Genomic DNA, 22,664 nt, shown 5'->3' on the forward strand with positions numbered 1-22,664 from the left:
GGGATGCATCCCATCAGGACCAGGAGACTTTTCTACCTTCAGGCCCTCTAGTTTGCTCATCACTATCTCTTTAGTGACAGTGATTTTATCGAGGTCCTCACCTCCCATTTCGTCTATAACATCATTCTTTGGCATATTAGACGTGTCCTGCACCGTGAAGACTGACAGAAAATAGTCGTTCAATGTCTCAGTCATTTCCTCATCACCCAAAATTAATTTCCCCTTCTCGTCTTCTAAGGGACCTACATTGACTTTAGCCACCCTCTTCTGCTTTATGTATTTAGTAAAACTTTTGCTATCTGTTTTTATATTTTGTGCTAATTTACTTTCGTACTCTATCTTCCCTTTCCTTATTTCTTGTTTAGTTGCTCTTTGTTGCTTTTTAAAGTTTTCCCAGTCTTCCAGTCTCCCACTACTCTTTGTGACTTTGTACACATGAGCTTTTAATTTGATACTATCTTTTATTTCCTTAGTTATCCAAGGCTGGCTCTCCCCACACTTAACTGCCCTTACTTTTGACTGGAATATACTTTTGTTGAGCACTGTGAGAAATTTCTTTGTAAGTATTCCACTGTTCCTCAACTGTCCTACCAAATAGCCTGCGCTCCCAATCCACATTAGCCAACTCCTCCCTCATCCCGTTGTAGTTTCCCTTGTTCAAGCATAATCTCAGTTTTAGATCTAACTATTTCATTCTCCATCTGTATGCGAAATTGAATCATATTATGATCACTCTTTCCAAGAGGATCCCTGACTACAAGATCGTTAATCTTACCTGTCTCATTGCACAGGACTAGATCTAAGATAGCGTTTTCCCTTGTAGGTTCACTAACATGCTGCTCAAGAAGGCCATCCCGGATGCATTCTATGAAGTCCTCAAGACTTTCTTGACCAACCTGATTCACCCAATCTATATGGAAGTTAAAATCCCTCATGACAACTGTCGTTCCACTCTTACAAGCCTCAGTTATTTCTTGGTTAATTGCCTCTGCCGCTGCAATATTTTTATTAGGTGTCCTATAGACAATTCCCACCAGTGATTTTTTTCCCTTTACTATTCTTAACCTCTACTCAGATGGACTCAACATTCTGCATTCTGCTCTGTAGATCAATAGGGGAAGTAGTGGGACTCTGAGTAGGAACAAGTCAGTAGGCAACAAGTGCAGGTCTAGAAATCAGAATAGCCATGGACTCAGTAAAGGCAGAAAAGGAATACTCAGCTATACTGCACTTATTTCGATGCACGAGGTTTAGCAGGTAATGTAACCGAGCATGGATTAGGTTTGAGGATGGCGTGCTATAACCATAACAGAAACATGGCTGAGAGCAGAGCAGGATTGATAACTCAGTACTTGAAGATATAGATCTTCATGCATTCAGGTAACTGAGGGGAGGGGTGTTGCCTTTTTGATAATGGAGGACATAACAGCAGTACTTAGAAGACATCCTTGGAGATTAATCCGTTGAGGCCATATGGGTAGAACTTAGAAACGAGAAAGAGGAGGTCACTCTAGTGGCATCATATTATAGATTGCCCCCCCCCCCCGACCTCTTATGGTTAGTGGGAACTTGAGCAGGTGTGTCAAGAAATGTAACATAGTTGTAAGAATAATAGTGTTGTATTCGTGGGAGATTTTAATTTCCATGGTCTTTACTGGGCCTTGAGGAATGTTAAGAGGAGTGTATGGAGTGAATTTGTGAAATATGTCCAAGAAAGTTTCTTGAGTCAATATGTAGACCTAGTCAGAAGGTGTAATACTGGGTCTCCCCTGAAGGTGCAGCAAGGCAGGACAGGTAACTGAAATGGCAGTTAGGGAGCACTTTGGCTCTGGTAAACATAATCCTATTAGTTTTAAAACAAGGATGGAAAAGGTTAGTGTCCTAAACTGGAGCAGGGCTACTTTTGGGGGAATTAGACAGGATCCAGCAGAGGTTGAATGGATGAGAGTGTTTGAAGGGAAAGGAATGAATAGCAAGTGAAAGGCTTTCAAGAATGTGAAAGCAAGTGTCCAAGCAGGGTGAATGGTAAACCTGGCAAGGTTAGGGAACCTTGGCTGACAACAGATATTGAGGCTCTGATCAAGAAAAAGAAGGAAGCATACATTGGGTTTAGACCGGGATTGAGCAAATCCCTTATGACTAAAAAAAATGATTAAGAATACTCTTAAGAGGGAAATCTGGAGAGCAAAGAGTGGGTATGAGATGAAGCTGGCAGGTAAAGTTAAGGAGTTCTGTAGTAAACGGTGGCTAGGGAGTCAATATGTCTCCTTGGAGATCAGCAGGACTGCTGATGGAGATGGGCGGTATTTTTAATGATCATTTTTCCTCTGTGTATGCTGAGGAGAAAATTATGATTGCTCAAGAGATAAGGGAGACAAATGGAGATATTTTGGAGGACATTCATATTATCAGGAAAAAGGTATTTGCAGACTTACGGCATATTATGATTGACAAATCTGTAGCGTCTGTCCAAGTCCATCCTCAGATTTAGTGGGAAGGTAGAGAGGAAATTGCGGAAACCCTGGTGGAGATACTTGCCTCATTGTTAACCTCTGAAGTTCCCGAAGACTGGAATATGGCTAATGCTAATTCTATTATTTTAAAAATGGTAACACGGGCAAGCTGAAGGCTTGCAGGTTAGTCAACCTGACATCAATATTGGAGAAATTACTGGAAGGAATTCTGAGGGACAGAATCTGCCAGCATCTGGATAGCCAGAGTCTGATTAGGAGGAGATAGCATGGCTTTGTGTATGAGAAGTTGTGTCTGACGAAAGTTTTGGAGTTTTTTGAAGAAGTAACCAAAAAGGTAGATGAGGGTAGAGAAGTGGATTTTGCCTCTTTGGACTTTAGCAAGACCTTTGATAAGATCCCACATGGTCAAGGATGACACAAAATTAGGAGGTGTTGTATATAGTGAAGAAAGTTATTGTAGATTACTGGGGGATTTTGACCAGTTACGGAAGTGAGCCGAGGAATGGCAAATGGATTTCGATATGTGTGTGATGGAGATTTGAAAGTCAAACTAGTATAGGATTTATGCTTTGAAATCTAAGGCAATAGGGAGTGTACTGGAACTGAGGGATTAAGGAATACAAATGTATCTTCACTGAAATCAGCATCACCGGTAGACAGGGTGATGAAGAAGGCGTTTAGTATACTGGCCTTCATCAGTCAGGGCATTGAGTATAGGAATTGGGACATTACGTTGCAGTTGGATGGTACGTGGAGGAGCATGGCTTAGAGTGATATGGGTTTAATGCAGGAAATTAGCACTGGCAAGGTGAGTACTGTGGTCAGCATGGACTCGCTAGATTGGAGGTTTGTATCTATGCTGTATTTGTATTGCTTTAAAACTCTGTATCAGACATTTGGATATATACACGATCAGCCTTTCTCTGTAATCTGCCCAAAAGAATTCAAGTCATATGCAGCAGAGCTAATGAGAAACGTCCTCCAAACTGTGTTATCGAGGGGTCCATGGTAAACCAGTGTTGAGTGGATTCTCTTTCCACATATGCTGCTTGATTGGCTGAGCTCTTCCAGCATCTCTATTTCTGTTTCAGTCTTCTCATGTGCTCTTTTTGCTTATTTTGTTTCCCTTCAGAAATGTCTGGAATTGGTCTTGTTCCTATCTGTGTTAATGGCCTAGAATTTGTAGAGACCTTCCGAAAGGGGACCCATGGAGTGAGCTGTATTTTGGCGTCGCTCCGTACCCTTTACTCGCTTACATGTAACCACTCTTATTCACTTTACCTATACCTAAACTAAATGATTTATATCACATTTATATCGTTGAACTATGACTTTCACTTACTGAAAGTGAATACCGGAGCACGAGAAGTTAAAGAAGGGAAAGGTTCTGGCGGGAACGGAAAAAAAAATGGTGATCCTGGAACATCGAAGGAAGCTCTGATAACTATGGAACTAATGAAGAAACTTCTACAAGATACAGTTAAGCGAAGACTCACTGCATTTGAAGAAGTGTTGAAGTCGATGCAAGAAGAATCAAGAATATTCAGACGTGAAATCGATCAACATCAAGTCAGAATCTCGGAACTAGATGAAGATGGCCGCAAAAGGGATAGAAAAATTGAAGCTCTTGAAAAAAGTTTAACTTCGGTAACTCAGCAATTGGAACGTTATCAAGCTAAGACTATCGATCTTGAAAATCGCTCCCGATGACAGAATTTGTGAATAATCAGTTTTCCTGAAGATGCTGAGATGGAAGATCCTACCAAATACTTTTCTAAATTGCTAATGGATGTGTTTGGCTAGGATATATTGGAGGAGCCCCCACTATTAGATAGTGCACATCGTTCATTTCGTTTTGATCCGGAGAATGTGGCCAGACCGAGACCAATCATTATTCGGTTTCATTATGTCCATGATAAGGAATGAGTTATTCGAGCTGCTTGGAAGAAAAGTATGATCCAATTTCAAGAATTCAAGTTCAGAATTGTTGAAGACTACAGCCAAGACGTACTGAAAAAACGGATGGCTTTTAAACCACAGATGGCAGAACTTTATCGTCGGGGCTATAAAATAGCGTTACTGTTTCCAGCCCGTCTGAGAGTGGTTATGCGGGACAACTCGCGTTGCCTGTTTAAAAATCCGATGGAAGCCCAAAGTTTTCTTGATGATCTGCCTTTCTCTGAGGAGGATTAATTAATGTATCGCTTTGTTTTCTCTCTCGTCTTTGATTTGTATAGTTCAAGGGTTTTTTCTCCCTTGATCTTGCAGTGTAGGTTCGCTTTATATTGTTAAATGATATTATACTTTTCTGTTAGTGATCTTGTATATCTTACTCTTAATACTTTTTGGAAGTTATTTAGTTACAATTTTAATGCTTGTTTTCTTTCTGAAATGTTACTGGAGTATTATATTTCAAAATGGTGGATTGTTTTCTTCTTCTCCCCAGAATCCTTTCTGTCTCTAACGTCACTTCCAATCATTTATATATGAAAAATTAGTATAGTAATATGATCTAACGTTTAATGTTCTTCGAAATATGAGTAAGAAGGAACTATTCGATGCTTATAATCGTTGTAAGCTGTTTCTTACCGTTATCGCTTTTTTAAAACTTTTTTTTGAATATGGTTGGTATCATTTTTGATAAACATATTTCTTTTGGGTTGCCTTCTGGAAAGATGGGGTTAGGATTAGCTTTGGATTTAGCATTGGCCACTGTCTGGCTTTTTTCTGGGTTTTTGTGGGAGGTGGGTAGTATTTTTGTTCTTATTTTTAATTCATTTTTGCTTTTTAGATGGGCTGACCTGAAACTACCAAAATGTCTGAAATGTCGTAACTTCCGGTTCCTCTTTGGACCTTCTTTCCTCTTCTGGGGTCATGAGTCTGTACTCTGGTTAACCCTTTACATACCTTATACTCAAGCTCATTACGATGGATAAGATTATTAATTTGGTTTCTTGGAATACAAATGGCTTAAACCACCCAATTAAACGGAAGAAAATTTTTGAAGTATTCCATAGGATGAATGCTCATTATTTTTGTACAAGAAATTCATGTCCGGAAAGAGGATAATCAGCATTTTTTAGATTCTGGAAGAACCAACAGTACCACTCGAACTCACAGGCTAAAGTAAAAGGCGTTTCTATTTTTATAGATCCGTTGATTTCATTTCTGCATTATGAGACGGTTTCAGATCCCAATGGCCGATTTTTGTTAATTACTGGCTTGCTATTTAACAAAAAAGTTGCTATGCTTAATGTTTATGCCCCAAATGTTGTCTGTCCTGATTTTTTTAAGAATCTCTTCACATCTCTTCCTAACTTAACTGACTATATGCTGATTATGGGTGGAGATTTCAATTGTTGTTTAAATCCTTTGATGGTGTTACGTACCCCGTAACTGGGTTGCCAAACCAGCAGAAATGGACCATTCGTTGGAGTCTGGATACTAGGAACTAATAAAGTTTTATTAAAGAAATTAGTAACACAGTACTCTAATCGTAAGGATGTAAATGCAACAGGTTAGCAATGATAATACACACATGTACACAGAACTAGGGTAATAGGAATCAAACCAAGCTCTATCGCAGTCTAGCGGTAAAATGACCAGTCTTAAGTGACGCAGAGTTCAGTTCAGCTTAGTACAGTTCGCAGTAATCGCTGTTGTGCCGTTGGAGAGAGAGAGTGGGGGGGGGATGCAGTTTGTTACAAGCAGACCTTTGATGTCTTCTATCCCGCTGTGGTCACCGACTGTGACCCCTCCGTTCCAGATACGACCGTTCTTCCGCGGTGAACCCGGCACCCAGGCAAGGGCGGACACACACACCAGGTTTCTAGTCCATTGAAAATAACAATTCCTGAATCATGCTTTTGTCTTGTATGAAGCAAACATAACCAAGAGGCAAAAATTCATTGTCTAGCAAAACTGATTCATCTAACTGCAGAACAAATTCTGTTATGCTAAGTATATTGCACAATGTGTCTTCCACATTCTCAGATATTTCATAGATTCATCTTTGAACAGAGTTGTTGCTGAGCAGAATCATTTTAACTATGTGGTCTGGTGACTTATGCAAAACTGTACTTAGAACCTCCCGTATTTATTTTACATAAATTTAAGGTAAATGTTGATAGATTGATTCAGGGCATGAAGGGAAAAGGCAGGAGATTGGAGCTGAGATGGAAAATGGATCAGCCATGAGACTTCCGGTAGCGCTCATGGAGTGAAGTTGCGTTCTTGACTCGCTCCATTACCTCTGAGTTTTTTTTCTCTATGGTCAGCTATACTTTAATTAACCATTAAGGCATCAATTTTTACAATACTTTGAATTAAACTGAATTCTCTGACAATTGGATGATACTTAGATCTGCTATGTCTAAGAACGGGAAAAACGGCAAGGATGGTAAACCTCCGGTTAAACCGAAAGCTACGGATCTCCCCCCGACTGAATCACCGGTGACTTTGAAAGCGATATCGGAGTTAATTCAGAGGGAAATTTCAACCTCTGTTAGGGAGATGATTCGTACGGAAATTGCAGGCTCTGTTAAAGACCTGATTCATACGGAAATCTCAACTAATTTCCAGAAAATTGCCGATTTAATTGATAAGATGCAAACATGTATTGCGGAACATCAGTCGGCTATATCTGATCTTCAAAAATTCGCGCAACAAAGTGAGCTTAAGATGGGGAAAATCGAAGAAACAATTAATGTAATGAAGAAGAAACTTGACTTTTTGACTTTTAAAAACTCTGACTTGGAATCTAGAATGCGACGGCAGAATTTACGAATGATTGGCGTGAGGGAAGCTGTTGAAGCCAATAACCCCATGAAATATTTCTCTCAACTTTTAAAAGATGCATTCCCTACTGTATTTCCTGACCAACCACCGCTACTGGATCGTGTTCACAGAATCCCATCATACTCGTCTAGGTCAGATAGACCGAGGCATGTTATTTTACGTTTTCATTATTTTCATGACAAGGAGAGACTGTTTCGATTCGCTCGATCTAAAGGTTTCATTGATTTTTCGCATCTTAAGTTCTGATTCGTGGAAGATTTCAGTAAACCAATCTGGGACCAACGGGTCCGTTACAGATCCGTGATGTCGGAATTCTATAAGATGGATTTAAGACCAGCGCTGCTGTACCCTGCACGTCTAAGGATTCGCATGTTAGATGGAGCCCTTCGTTTTTTTGATTCTCCATCAGATGCCCAGAGTTATCTGGATCAACTTTCATCTTCAACATCTTAATTGCCTTTTTTTTAATTATCTCCGTTGATCGGAGGCTGTGAATTGGTTGGTTTTAACTTTTCTGTGCCCTATTTGGGCAGAAAAGTTTACTTTTGATTTCTTAATATGGCTGCTAAACTTTCTTTTTAACTGCGTCATTTCTTTCTTTTCCCAGGGGATTCTGGGTGGTTACTTCCCTTTTGTCATCTTACGTATTTCCTGTGCGGCCTTAAATTTTGTAGTTTTTTAAAATTTTATTCTGTTTTGCTTTTTATAATCACTTTATGTTAATAATCCTATTTTTTTTGTTGCTGTGTCTATTCATGAGTTTGAGGTTTATTGTGGTTTTTTTTTAATATATATTTTCCGGCTTTTGTTCTGTTCTGTGTGTATTTTAATTGAGCTAACTTTTTTTTACTTATTTTTTTACTGTTTTACAATTAGCTGATCCTTTTTATATTTATACCTTTTTTTTAGGGAGCGTATACCGGAAGTCATGGGGGTAGTTTTAGCGCTTGCTTCTTTCTGGCGGGTCTGCTTTAGATTTTGCCTTGGGGTCTTGGGGTGGGGGGTGGTGGGAGGGGCTTCACGTTTTAGTTTGTTTCTCTTTGGGCTATATACATTATTGAAGTACTGGTTGCGTCCTTTTCCCCGGTATCTTTTGTATGTTCTGTTTCCTCTCCGGGTTTGTGGGTCGCGCCTATTGTCAATCCTCCTTGTTGTGGGTTGACTTTAGGATTTATGGAGTCTATTATTAATTTTGTCTCCTGGAATACTAATGGTCTTAATCATCCTATTAAAAGGAAAAAAGTTTTTAAAGTGTTCCGGAGACTTAAAGCACAAATTTTATTGTTACAAGAGACCCATGTACGGAGGGGGGACAGACTACATTTTTTCAAATTCTGGAAGGGACAACAATTTCATTCGAACTCCAATGCTAAGATTCAAGGCGTCTCTATTTTTATAGATTCCTCAGTTACTTTTATACAACAGGATATTATCTCTGATCCGAATGGTAGATTTTTATTGGTTAGTGGTTTAATATTTAATAAAAAAGTAGTTTTGGTTAATGTTTATGCTCCTAATATGGATTGTCCGGAATTTTATAAATCATTGTTTGATCAGTTTCCGAATTTGAACGAGTTTTCATTGATTTGGGGCGGAGATCTTAATACCTGTTTATCTCCAGCTTTGGACCGTTCGGCTCCTTTACGGACTTTACCTAATAAATCTGCAAATTTGATTAATTTTTTCCTTTCTGATTCTGGGTCGACGGACATTTGGCGTTTTCTGCATCCTCAGGAAAAAGATTTTTCCTTCTTTTCACATGTTCATCATTCCTATTCAAGAATTGATTATTTTTTCATTGATTCTCGTCTCATTCCTTCAGTGATTAAATGTGATTATGATTCTATAACCATTTCGGATCATGCTCCACTTAAGCTTTCTATTAAAATTATGGCCAATATACCAAACAATAGACAATGGCGTTTTAATTCGCTGTTGCTTCAGGACTCGGACTTTGTTAATTTTATGAATGAACAGATTGAGCTTTTTTTTACAATTAACCATACAGAAGATATTTCGGTTAACACTCTTTGGGACACTTTTAAAGCCTATATTCGGGGTCAGATTATTTCGTATTCCGTTGCTTTGAGGAAGAAACAGAAGCAGGAGGAGATGGCAATTGTGGACAAGATTAAAGAAATTGATAAGAAATATGTTATGGCTCCTTCTGAGGAGCTATACAAACAAAGAACTGAACTTCAAATGGAACACAGTTTACTACTCTCGTCCTCGATTGTAAACCAATTAAAGAAAACAAGAAGTGATTTTTATGTTCACAGTGATAAAATTGGCAAGCTGCTGGCTAATCAATTGAAATCTAATTATGTTAAATCTCAAATCAATCAGATTTATAACCAAAATGATCGATTGATATTGGATCATGTGGGGATTAATCAAACCTTTTGTGATTTTTATTCTTCTTTATATCAATCAGAGTCTCCTCGAGATTCTAAATATATGAATGATTTTTTAGATAAGTTAGACTTCCCTCAGATTTCACAGGATATGTCTTCTTTATTAGATACTTCCATTACAATGGATGAGATTAAGAATGTTATTTTTTCAATGAATCTGGGGAAAGCTCCTGGCCCTGATGGGTTTACCGTTGAATTTTATAAATGTTTTGCTTCTTTATTGATTCCTTGGCTCCATAAGGTTTTTGAGGCTTCTTTGAAACTTGGTAAACTTCTGGAATCTTTTAATAGAGCGTCAATTTCTTTAATACTAAAGAAGGATAAAGACCCTGCTCAATGTGCATCTTATAGACCAATATCTTTATTAGATGTTGATTCTAAAGTTTTTTCTAAGTTATTAGCAAATAGACTAGAAAAAGTACTTCCTTCTATTATTTCGGAAGACCAAACGGGTTTTATTAAAGGTCGTTACTCTTTTTATAATATTCGTACATTGTTAAATATCGTTTATACTCCCTCACAAAATGTTCCTGAGTGTGTTATTTCTTTAGATGCCGAGAAAGCTTTTGATAGAGTAGAATGGCCTTATTTATTTAAGGTGCTTGAAATGTTTAATTTTAGCTTGAAATTTATATCCTGGATTAAACTGTTATATCACTCCCCTGTAGCCTCGGTTCGTACTAACTCTTTAAACTCACCTTTTTTTCCTCTCTTTCCTGGTACTCGACAAGGCTGTCCTCTTAGTCCCCTATTATTTGATATTGCATTAGAACCTCTTGCAATTGCTATTCGAGAATCTTCAAATATTACTGGGATAACTCGGGGATTAAAGTCCCATAAATTATCACTCTATGCTGATGATTTACTTTTATATATTTCTAATCCTGAGAGATCCATTCCTGCTGTTTTAGAGTTATTAGCACAATTTGGTCTTTTCTCAGGTTATAAATTAAATCTTAGTAAGAGTGAACTTTTTCCGATTAATAAACATCTTCCCTTATATTATAAATTTCCATTTAAATTGATTAATAATTACTTTTCATATCTTGGGATTAAAATTACTTGTAAACATAAAGATTTATTTAAGACTAACTTTTTACCATTAATAGACCATATTACTCAACTTTCATCTAAATGGTTTCCCTTATATTTAACTTTGATTGGTCGTATTAATGCAGTTAAGATGTTTTTTTTGCCAAAATTTTTATATGTGTTTCAGGCATTACCAATTTTCGTTCCTAAATCTTTTTTTGATAAAGTTGACTCTAAAATTTCTTCATTTATTTGGCAGAATAAGAATCCGAGACTGGGTAAAATACATTTACAGAAAGCTAAGAGAGATGGAGGTTTAGCATTACCTAACTTTAGATTTTATTATTGGGCTATTAATATTCGACATATGAAATTTTGGTTACTTGACCGGGACATACTATCTATTCCTAAATGGGTAGCATTGGAATTACAATCTGTTCAGGGTTATACACTTGGTTCTATTTTAGGTTCCTCTCTTCCTTTTGATTCGAAACGCCTTAAGCAGGTCTCTAACCCGATAGTTAAATATGCTTTGCGCATTTGGTTTCAATTCAGAAAATTTTTTGATCTTAATCAATTCGGGTTAGCGATTCCTATTTTAGGTAACATATTTTTTCCTCCCTCTTTTACGGATCGTGCTTTTCAAACTTGGAAGACTAAGGGTATTTTACGGTTTTTGGATTTATTTTTAGATGGTTCCCTTATGTCTTTTGAACAATTATCTAATAAATATAACTTATCAAGAATACATTTTTTTAGATATTTACAAGTTAGAAATTTCCTAAGTACTATACTTTCTTCCTTTCCAATGCTTCCTCCTATATATATTTTAGATTCGATAATTAACCTTAATCCATGTCAGAAAGGTGCATCGGCTATGATTTATAATATTATTATGAAACTTAGGAAAGCTCCATTTGATAAGATTAGGGTAGATTGGGAACAGGAATTGGGGCTTACCATTTCTGTGGATGATTGGGGGCAGATTTTACAATTAGTTAATACTTCCTCTATTTGTGCTAAACATTCCCTAATTCAATTTAAAGTGGTTCATAGAGCACATATGTCCAAAGATAAGTTAGCGCGTTTTTATTCGCATATTAATCCTTTCTGTGATAGATGTTCGGGGCAGATAGCCTCTTTAACTCATATGTTTTGGTCTTGCCCTACTTTGGAAACTTTTTGGAGAGATATTTTCAATATTATTTCTAAGGTATTAAATATAGATATCTCTCCTCACCCTATTACTGCTATCTTTGGACTACCTAAAATTTCTAGTAATCTTTCCCCTTCAGCCCGTAGAATGATTGCATTTCTTACTTTAATGGCGAAAAGATGTATTTTACAACATTGGAAAGAGCTTAATGCTCCAACTACCTTTTTTTGGTTTTCTCAGACGATTTTATGTTTGAATTTGGAGAAAATTAGAAGTAACCTTTATGATTCTTCATTTAAATTTGAACAGATTTGGGGACCTTTTATTCGATATTTTCATTTAATGTAATATTTACCCTTCTTGTTTTTTTTTCACTGTTATAATGGAGGTCGGGATTGAGGACGTGATTTTAAGTTTAACTCTGTTTGGTTTCAAGTTAGCCCATTGCTTTGCTTTGCTTTTAGTTAGCTGCACGGTGGGTTTTTTTTTGGGGGTTTTTTTTTCTTTTTTTTCCATTGATATATATAAAATTTAGTATACTATTATGTTATCTTGGTTTCTTATGCTTAAATTACATTGTTTGTAGTATTTTCTTTTTGGTATTGTTATCTTTTGGAATTTTATTATACTTTAACATTGTATTAATGTTTATATGGCTTACCTTTTTTGTATACTTACTTAATAAAAAGATTTAAAAAGAAAGAAAGGAAAATGGATCAGCCATGATGAAATGACAAAGCAGACTTGATAGGCCAAATGAACTATTTCTGCTCCTAGTTTTACTGCTGGCAGAATCAGTTTTTCTCCAATTGTATGGGTTTTTCCAGATTTAACAACGATCGATGAACTGTTGTATGAAAATAGGCCTGACCCGGAAATATTGAAATCAAAGTCTGGTAGAAAAGAAATGTTGTGGAAAAATGGGAATCCTTTACATGTTTTTCAGCTACTGTATAGCTACAGTACCACGAAAGAAGAATGGGGAAATAGCAGTCAGAACTTCCCAGATGACCAAAAGAAAAAGAGTAAAATGGAAAAAAAATAGTAGCCAGCAGTGTCCAGATGAAGGGTCTTGACCCAGAATATTGACTGTTCATTTCAATTCAATTGGAATTTGTTATTATCACAGTATGTGAGTACAAAGGAGAGCAAAATGATTGTTACTCTGCATTCATACAGCATAGAAAAACATAATGAAAAAATGATGGACAGGTGATACCCCAGCAGGGGGATAAAAAGAGCAGGTTCGCTAGGCACAGACACACTATGAGATCACGAGGTAATGAGACCCTGGAAAGAGTGGTGTGCCCCCACAAGTTGGTGGGAGTTTGGAGGTCCGATTCGCGGGATCTGACCATAGACTCACAGGGTGCAAAGGTAGGATCGGTGGGAACCAGACTAGAAACAGATAGAAAGGAGGTGTCAATATTTCTGATTGTTGGGCATTTTTTCAAAGAGAAGGACATTCTGCTCACCAACTTTCTTGTTTCTGGACTCTTGAATGGAGCTCTTATTCATTAAAACTGGCTTCAACATCTACCTAATCATGGCCCTTGTTCATTCAAGCTGGCCTCACCATCTACCCAATCGTGGCCCTTGTTCGTTAAAGCTGGCCTCACCATCTACCCAATCGCGGCCCTTGTTCATTCAAGTTGGCCTCACCAGCTACCCAATCGTGGCCCTTGTTCCTTAAAGCTAGCCTCACCATCTACCCAATCGTGGCCCTTGTTCGTTAAAGCTGACCTCACCACCTACCCAACCATGGCCCTTGTTTGTTAAAGCTGGCCTCACCACATACGCAATCATGGCCCTTGCACCTTATTGTGTACCTACACTGCACTTTCTCTATAACTGAAACATAACACTGCTTTTCCCTTGTACTTTCTCTGTGTAATTATGTTTTGAGATGATCTGTATGGATGGCATGCCGAGCTAAGTTTTTTCACTGTATCTTGGTAGATATGATAATAATGAATCAATACCAAGGATGTCAAATCCAGGTCTCAAATGTGATGATAGTAACTCAGGCTCTTAGAGAAACTCATACTCATCCCTTCCTTTCAGTACCCTAGAGTTTTCATCATGGTACACCAGAGGGGTCTCAGTTGTAATTCTCAGTTGCATTGCTCTCCAGCAAAACAGTTAATCATCCTTGTCTCTTTAAATCCAGACATTAATTTCAATGGGTGAACAATAAAGCATTTTCTTTCAAAATAAACCTTTTTCTGCACAATGAAACATTTTCTCAGGCAATTAACTCTCATCATGAATGACTTCATCAAACACTTTTGAAAGTTCCTTGGCTATCTGCTCATCAGCATTATCAGCTTCAGCATTTGCCTACACATTTACAGATTTCCAAGAGCCTTAAGCCACACGTGACTCACTGTAAAACTTTGCCTTTCACCCTTCCTAGTTTTCACACCTTTGCACACCTTTTTCCCTGGATCTGTCACAAGGTTCAGCATCTCAATGTTGATTTTAGTGATATGGTGATTATTAATCTATTCACAAAGTCTTTGCTTATCAGCATATATAATGATTGTAGACAGTACTGTGCAAAAGTCTCAGGCACCCTAGATTTTTATATAGTTCCAGATGGCATGACCTACACAGAGCCCTGATCTCAACATCGTCGAGACTGTCTGGGATTACTTCGTGGTACAGAAAGAAACAAGACAGCCAGAGTCTGCATAAGAACTGTGGCAAGTTCTTCAAGATGCTTGGAACAACCTACCTACCATCTGATTTTCTTGTAAAACTGCATGACAGTGTACCTAAAGGAACTGATGCAGTTTTAAAGGCAAAGGGTGGTTACACTAAATACTAATTTGATTTAGTTTTATTTCATTGTTTAATGCTCTTTATAGTATTTTTTGATATTTAGTAACTTTTCATTCATTATTTTTGAAAACATCTTTGTTTTACAGATTTTTTCATGGGTGCCTAAGACTTTTGTACAGTATTGTACATTTTCTGTAATGCTTCCATGAACCTTAGAATTAATTCTTACGGAACATCAGTGGTTATATTTAGAGTCATAGAGCAAATACAGCACAGAAACAGGCCCTTCAGCCCAACTAATCTATGCTGATCCACATCCGCACTTTGGTTAATCCCATTTGAACACATTTGGCCCACTCTGTCTAAACCACTGCAATCCATGTACTTGTCCAAGTGTCTTTTGAATGTTATTGGTGTACCCACCTCAACCACTTCCTTTGGCAGCTCATTCCATATACAGACCACCCTTTGAGTAAAGACGTCGCTTCTCAGGTTCCTATTAAATCTTTCCACTCTCACCTTAAACTCTTACTCTCTAGTTCTTCATTCACCTGCTCTGGGAAATAGTGTTCATTCACCCATATGCCCTTTTACCGGAAAATCATCTTGTCAATCATTTATATGAACCTGATATGCAATCTGATGGTGAGGTAAATTAACAAAGTTACATGAGAAACTCTCAAACTTATTTTTTATATATTTCCCTGCGTTTAACTTAGTTCAACATTCTATTTGCTAAATAAGTTACAGGTCAGTACATAGACCCTTTGTACTCCGGCATGAACTAAATGCTGACTCATCTGTCACTCCACTCCATCTCTACAGTCTGGCCTGACCTAACATAAGTTTAAAATAACTTTTCATATGATTGGGGATTCCTAACCTAGGGATTAGGCATGTTGTTATTTATTTTGGATGTTATTTATTATTTCTTTATAGTTTAAATTTTGATCAATTGTTATGGGGAAAAATAAATATTTTTTATTTTTAAAATTAATTGTAATAGCTTTTTTCTGTCTCTGAATATCAGAAGCATTTGAAAACTGTTAATGCTGTTGCTCCTCCTGCGGGTTTTAACAGGAGGTGTTTGTTTGTGTGAGGTGTGGTCATTATTGTGGGCTTGCAACCTTTGTCACCAACAGGGGTTGACTCTTTCGGTGCTCCATATATAATCTAGAAAACTGCAGACAGTTTGAGTTTTACCTCATGTAATTGTACTATATTGGGTGTGTATATATGAGCGAAGAACTGCATGTTATATTTGGTAAAAAAATTCTTATACAATGTTAATTGGTAGTCATTCATAAAGGATGTTTGGCTAGAAATTCTACCTTGTTTACTTACAATGCTAAACACTGATATGAAGAAGAACTTATGAATGCCGCAATAATTTTCAGCCAAAGTTGTGATTTCAGATTGGGAATATATTATTTCCATGATACCTGTTTATTAACTGAACAATTCTTTTCAGAAATTAAAATAATTTACGTTTCATTGGAATTTTAGGATAATCTAAAACATATTTTTCTTTAATTTGTGTAGAATTTAAAAGTACATTTTTTCTTTACAGTGCTACCCAGAAGGAAACATAATAGTTGTAGGGTTTGATGATGGTGTTATCCGTATCTTGGAAATATACAATCCTCAAGACTTAGCTCGTGTTGCTGGGCAAACACACATTGGTGAGGCTGAACTTCGACTAAAACAAGCCATGAAGCCACATACAGCACAAGTCACTGCTATTGCATATGACCACAATGGAGAAGTGCTTGCCACTGGTGTAAGTATTTGCAGACAAATGTGGTTGTGGTACATTGGTAATTCTTCATCCATTTGCACTGAGCTTGGGCTCTTCCAACGTCTGCACCATCTCACATTGTTTACTTGCTTTGGCTTCTCCAATCACACATAGTAATAATGAAAGGTGCCAGATCTTGATCACTATTATTCTGCAAATTAAATCCTGTACTAACTTGCCGTCTGTTTGGAAGAGGATTAGAGATTGCTCAGGTCTCGTTTTCCTTCTGAAATCAAGGAAGTTTTAAATACTCATAAGTGATTAAGTGCACAGCTCCTGATGCTGATAATTTCTGCAGACTGGACTGATATGATTGGCAGATAAAAGCTTAGGGATTGGAAATAGGATGAGATTAAGTTGGCCGAAATAAAGCATAAGAAAACAAGTCATTGTGTATGTTCAATATTTATGTAACCTAGTAGATTTTTAAATGTTATGCGTACTTTTGTTGAAAATTTACTATTACTTAGTTACTGAGATTAAAATGATAAATTGTTTGCTATCAGGGCAAGTGCTCACAGAATAGAACATGAAGAAAGGGTAGCTCAGACCCTATGGATTGTGAGAACTCGACAGACAATGCGGCTTTTCCATTCATCCTTGCTTAGCTGCTGGGCAAAGTTACAGTTGTCAAAAGGTTAACTTTTGTGATTTTCAGACAAAAGTCGAGTTCACACCAAAACTTAAAAATGAGTCAAGCTATTAAAACATTTGATAAGTTATGAAAATATTAAAGCAAAAAATTAAACTAAATTTTGCTAGTTGTTACATGAGGAAATGTGGACAGCCCTGTGTCATATAACCAGAATTTCTCTGAAACCCAGTTCAATAAATAATAATAAAGCATTAGTGGGAATAAACTGTTAAAAGCAAGATATGCAGCATCACTGCCTGATGGGATAAACACAACTGACATTTGACTTTGGATTGAAATAGTATTGTTGTTTTCTTTACTTAATATTGAATATTGAAACGTCTAGATAGAGTGGATGTGGGGAAGATATTTCCTATAGAGGGGTTGTGTAGAACCAGAGGACGCAGCTTCTGAATATCACAGAGATGAGGAGGAATTTCTTTAGCCAGAGTGTGGTGAATCTGTGGAATTCATTGCCCAGATGAAAGCCAAGTCATTGGGTATATTTAAAGTGGAAGTTGATACATTCTTGATTAGTCATGACATCAAAGGTTATGGGGAGCAGACAAAATAAAAATTGCTGGAAATACTTAGCAGGTTGTGCCACATCTGTAGAAAGGGAACAGACCCTTCATCAGAAAGTGTTGGTCCTTTAGGTCTTATGTCTGTGTGAAGCCAAGTGATGTGGTCAAGGTAGATGAATATTGATACTCAAAGAGAAGGGCATGGAAAATAGCGAGTTCAGGGAGAGGGAAATTTGGATAAACTAAGCAGGTCAGTATCAAGGAGGAAGTTTTCGATATTGTGTGATGCATAACTGCTGATAAACTCCCTGGGCCAGATGAAACCTATTCCAGCTTTTAGAAGCAAGGGCAGAGAATTTTGCATTGTTGTTAGCCTTGGAAGTAGGTACCAAAAGACTAGAGAGCAGCTAGTATTATTCCACTATTATTCCAGGTGTACAGTAGTAAATTACATGTCAGTGTTATTGTTGAACAAATTATTGGAGAAAATCCTGAAGGGTAAGATTTATATACGGTGGGAAAAGCAGAGGGTGATCAGCCAGACTGGTAATCTGATCCAGAATGTTAATAAGCATGGGATCCAAGATGAGCTAGCTAATTGGTTTGGTGAAAGGATGTTTTCCTGATTCAAGATTCAAGATTGTGTATTGTCATTTCCAGTATACAGTTGTGAAGAAAAACAAAATAATTGTTACCCCAGATCTGATGCAGCACATAAGAACACAATAATAAAAACTTAATAAATTCATCAGAAAGCTTATATCCATAGATTGATTGTATGTTCATAAAGTGATGCTAGGCACAGGAGTGTCTGCGCATAAGGTGACTGACAGGAAACGATAACGTAATGGTACTGTGGGCGTGGAGGGGTGGGTCAGTGGCTGGAGGTGTTGATCAGCCTTACTGCCTGGGGAAAGTAACTTTTTGAACCTGGTGGCCCTGGTGTGCCTGCTATGTAGCCTCTTCCCTGTGGGAGTGGGACGAATAATCCATGAACAGGGTGGGTGGGATCCCTCGTGATATTTCTGGTCTTTTTCCAGCACCTTTCTGTATATATATTCTTGATAGCAGGTAGGCTCGTGCCAGTGATGGTGTTGAACTCTTTTGACTTCCTGTTGTAGAGCCTTCTTGTCTGTTGCAGTGCAGTTTCCGTACCTTACAGTGATGCAGCTTGTCAGAATACTGTCTACTGCGTATCTGTAGAGGATTGTGAGTATAGATGTGCATTGTCTAGCTCTCCTCAGCCTCTTCAGAAAGTAGTGGCATTGCTGAATTTTCCCGATTGTACAGAATATGTTGTGGGACCATGAGAGGTTGTGCGAGATGTGCACTCTCAGAAGTTGAAACTGCTTGCAATTTCTAATATTGTACTGCTGATGTAAAGAGGTGTGCGAGTGGTGCGAGTTCTCCTGAGGTCGATAACAATCTCCTTTATCTTGTTGACATTGAGGAAGAGGTTATTTGCCTGGCGTGAGGCCTCAAGCTCTTCTACCTCCTCTCATCATTGTTGGTGATAAGCCCCACCAATGTTAAGTCATCAGGTGTTTGGCCGTAGACTTTGAAGCCCTGAATAATCAAGAACCTATCAACCTCTACTTTAAATATACACAATGACTTGGCCTCCACAGCTGTCTGTTGCAATGAATTCTACAAATTCACACTGTCTGGCTAAAGAAATTCTTTCTCATTTCTGTTCTTAAAGGACACCCCTTTATTCTGAGACTGTGTTCTCTGGTCTTATCTACAAAAGGTGATGCCCCAATATGTGACTGGCCAGGCAGACCCATTACTTCTGCCTGTTGCTGCCCCACTGATCTTGTGTCTGCATAACTCAACTCTGTTTTATTCTCCCCTAGTTCAGTCCCTTCCTACCTACATTCGTGACACTTCACATGCCCTTGATCTTTTCAATAACTTTAAGTTCCTTGGCCCGATTGTCTCATTTTCATGATGGACGTCCAGTCCCTATACACTTCCATCCCCCAACAAGAGGGCCTTAAACCTCTCTGCTTCTTTCTGGACAACAGACCCAACTACCAGTTTCCTCCATCTAGCGGAACTGGTCCTCACCCTCAGCATTTTCTCCTTTGACTCCTCCCACTTATGTCAAACCAAAGTTGTGCCATGGGCACTCACATGGGTACTAGCTATGCCTGCATTTTCGTCAGCTACGTGGATCAGTCCATGTCCCAAGCCTACACCAGCATTGTTCCCCAACTATTCCTATGCTACATTGACCACTGCTTTGGTGCTGCTTCCTGCACACATTCTGAGCTCATTGATTTCATCAACTTTGTCTCCAACTTCCACCCTGCCCTCAAATTTACTTGGTCCATTTCTGACACCTCTCTACCCTTTCTCAATCTCTCTGTCTCCATCTCTGGAGTCAGTCTATCCACTGATATTTTTTATAAACTCAAACAACAGAAAATCTGCAGATGTTAGAAGTGCTGCATTTTTCTGTGTCTTTTATAAACCCACTTACTCTCACAGCTCACTGGACTATACCTCTTCCCACCCTGTCACTTGTAAAAATGCCATTTCCTTCTCTCAGTTCCTCCATCTCTCCCACCTCTGCTCTCAGGTTGAGGTTTTCATTCCAGAGAAACTTATGTTTCAATGTGATTACCCCTTATTCTTCTGAATTCCAGTGAATACAGGCCCGGAGCCATCAAAAGCTCTTCATGTGACAAGCCATACAAACCTGGAATAATTTTTGTGAACCTCCTTTGAACCTCCTCCAGTTACAGCACGTCCTTTCTAAGATAAGATACTTGTCTGCATTAAATTCCATGTGCCATTTTTCAGCCAATTTTTCCAGCTATTGCAGATCCATCTGCAAGCCATGATAGTCTTCCACTATCCACTACACCCCTAATCTTGGTGTCATCCACAAATTTGTTGATCTAGTTAACTACATTATCATCCAGATCTTTGATACAAATGGCAAACAACGGACCCAGCACCAATCCCTGCAACACACCACTAGTCATAGGCCTCCAGCCAGGGGGATAACCATCTACTACCACTCTCTGACTTCTCCTACTAAGCCAATTTACTACCTTATCCTGAATGCTGAGCACTGAACCTTCTTGACCAACTTCCCGTGCAGGACCTTATCAAGTGCCTTGCTAAAGTCCATGTAGACACCTTACATTGCCTTGTCTTCATTCGCTTTCCTGGGAACTTCCTTGAAAAACTCTGCAAGATTGTTTAGATGTAACTTACCATGCACAAAGCCACACTAACTATCCTTAATCAGTCCATTTCTATGCAAATACTTATATCTCTAGTCCCTTAGAATACCTTCCTTCCTTTTTAAAGAAAATTTTTTTACACTTCTGAATTATGTTAAGAAGGTACTATTTAATTGGTCAACTCTCTCTTTATTGTTGATTGGCCAAATCAATTCTATTAAAATAAATATTTTGCCTAAATTTTCATACTTATTTCAGGCCATACCTGTTTTCATTCTGAAATCCTTTTTTGATTCTTTGGATTCTATTATATCTTCTTATACAGTGGTCCCCAACCACTGGGCCGCGAGGAAACGATATGAGTCAGCTGCATCTTTCCTCATTCCCTGTCACGCACTGTTGAACTTGAACATAGGGTTGCCAACTGTCCCGTATTAGCTGGGACATCCCTTATATTGGGCTAAATTGGTTTGTCTCATACGGGACGCCCTTGTCCCGTATTTTCCCCCACTAAGGGAGAGTGTTCCTATGAATCCATTCATAAGCCGAAATGGCGTAAAGCGAAGAAGCAATTACCATTAATTTATAAGGGAAAAATTTTTGAGCGTTCCCAGATCCAAAAAATAACCTACCAAATGATACCAAATAACACATAAAACCTAAAATAACACTAACATATAGTAAAAGCAGGAATAATATGATAAATACACAGCCTATATAAAGTAGAAATAATGTATGTACAGTGTGGTGGGGAAGATTAAGCCAAAACTGATTTGTGGGAAAAAAAATTGGCATGTATGTGCATGCGTACGTCATGCATGTGCACACAGGTGCCCGCGCAAGGCTTCATGGTCATGGTAGTCTTTCTTGGGGTAAGCACAGGTGTCCCGTATTTGACTGCTCCTTTTGTCCCTTATTTGGGAGTGAGAAAGTTGGCAACCCTAACTGTAAAAGACATGTTGAGGTGAGTTTAACCCCACTTGAACACACCCACCACCCCCCTCCCCCCCCCCCCCGGTCAGCTGGTCCTCAAGAATATTGTCAATATTAAACCAGTCTGTGGTGCAAAAAAGGTTGGGGACCCCTGTTCTTATATATGAAAAAATAAAATTTCTCAATTAAATAAAGTTCATTTTCAAAAAGCTAAAAAGAATGGAGGTTTAGCCTTATCCAATTTTAGGTTTTATTACTGGTCAGTCAATATACGGAATCTTATGTTTTGGTTATATTATATTAATCAAGAGGACTGTCCGGTCTGGGTTTCTTTAGAAGCTAACTCTGTTAATAAATTTTCTATCATTTCTCTTCTCGGATCCTCAATTCCTTTATCTTTAAGTAATTTAACTGATAATTTTGTAGTTAAACACACTTTGAGGAGTTGGATACAATTTAGAAGACATTTTGGTTTATTGAGTTTTTCACTTTCCAGTCCCATTTTTTCTAACTTTTTTTAAACCTTCTGTGTCTGATATAGTTTTTAAAGAGTGGAATAGATTGGGTATTAAATGTTTTCATGATTTGTTTGCTGGAGGTAATCTCTCTTCATTTGAACAACTGTCAGTTAAGTATAGCCTACCAAGGACACACTTTTTTCGACATTTACAAATCAGACATTTGCGTTCCCAAGTACATACATTTCCTAAAAGTTAAGATAAAAATTTATTTGATACAATTTTTAATTTGAAACCCTTCCATAATGCATCTATATCTAATATCTATGGTATGTTGTTGGGAATGAGAAATATTCCTTCAGATAAAATTAAAAATCTTTGGGAACAAGATTTAACTGTATAACCATATAACAATTACAGCACGGAAACAGGCCATCTCAGCCCTTCTAGTCCGTGCTGAACT

General features: G+C 37.9%; 1 protein-coding gene across 1 annotated transcript in view; it reads left to right on the forward strand.

Moving 5' to 3' along the window:
- Nucleotides 1–22,664, forward strand: part of LOC134348205 (cilia- and flagella-associated protein 44) — a 235,486-nt gene that overhangs the window by 69,665 nt on the left and 143,157 nt on the right. Inside the window, exon 13 of the mRNA XM_063051223.1 lies at nucleotides 16,228–16,437. Coding sequence (XP_062907293.1) covers nucleotides 16,228–16,437 — 210 coding nt within the window. The remainder of the gene's footprint in view (nucleotides 1–16,227; nucleotides 16,438–22,664) is intronic.

The sequence above is a fragment of the Mobula hypostoma genome, chromosome 6 (genome assembly GCF_963921235.1).
Source record: "Mobula hypostoma chromosome 6, sMobHyp1.1, whole genome shotgun sequence".
In the NCBI taxonomy this organism is placed as follows: Eukaryota; Metazoa; Chordata; class Chondrichthyes; order Myliobatiformes; family Myliobatidae; genus Mobula; species Mobula hypostoma.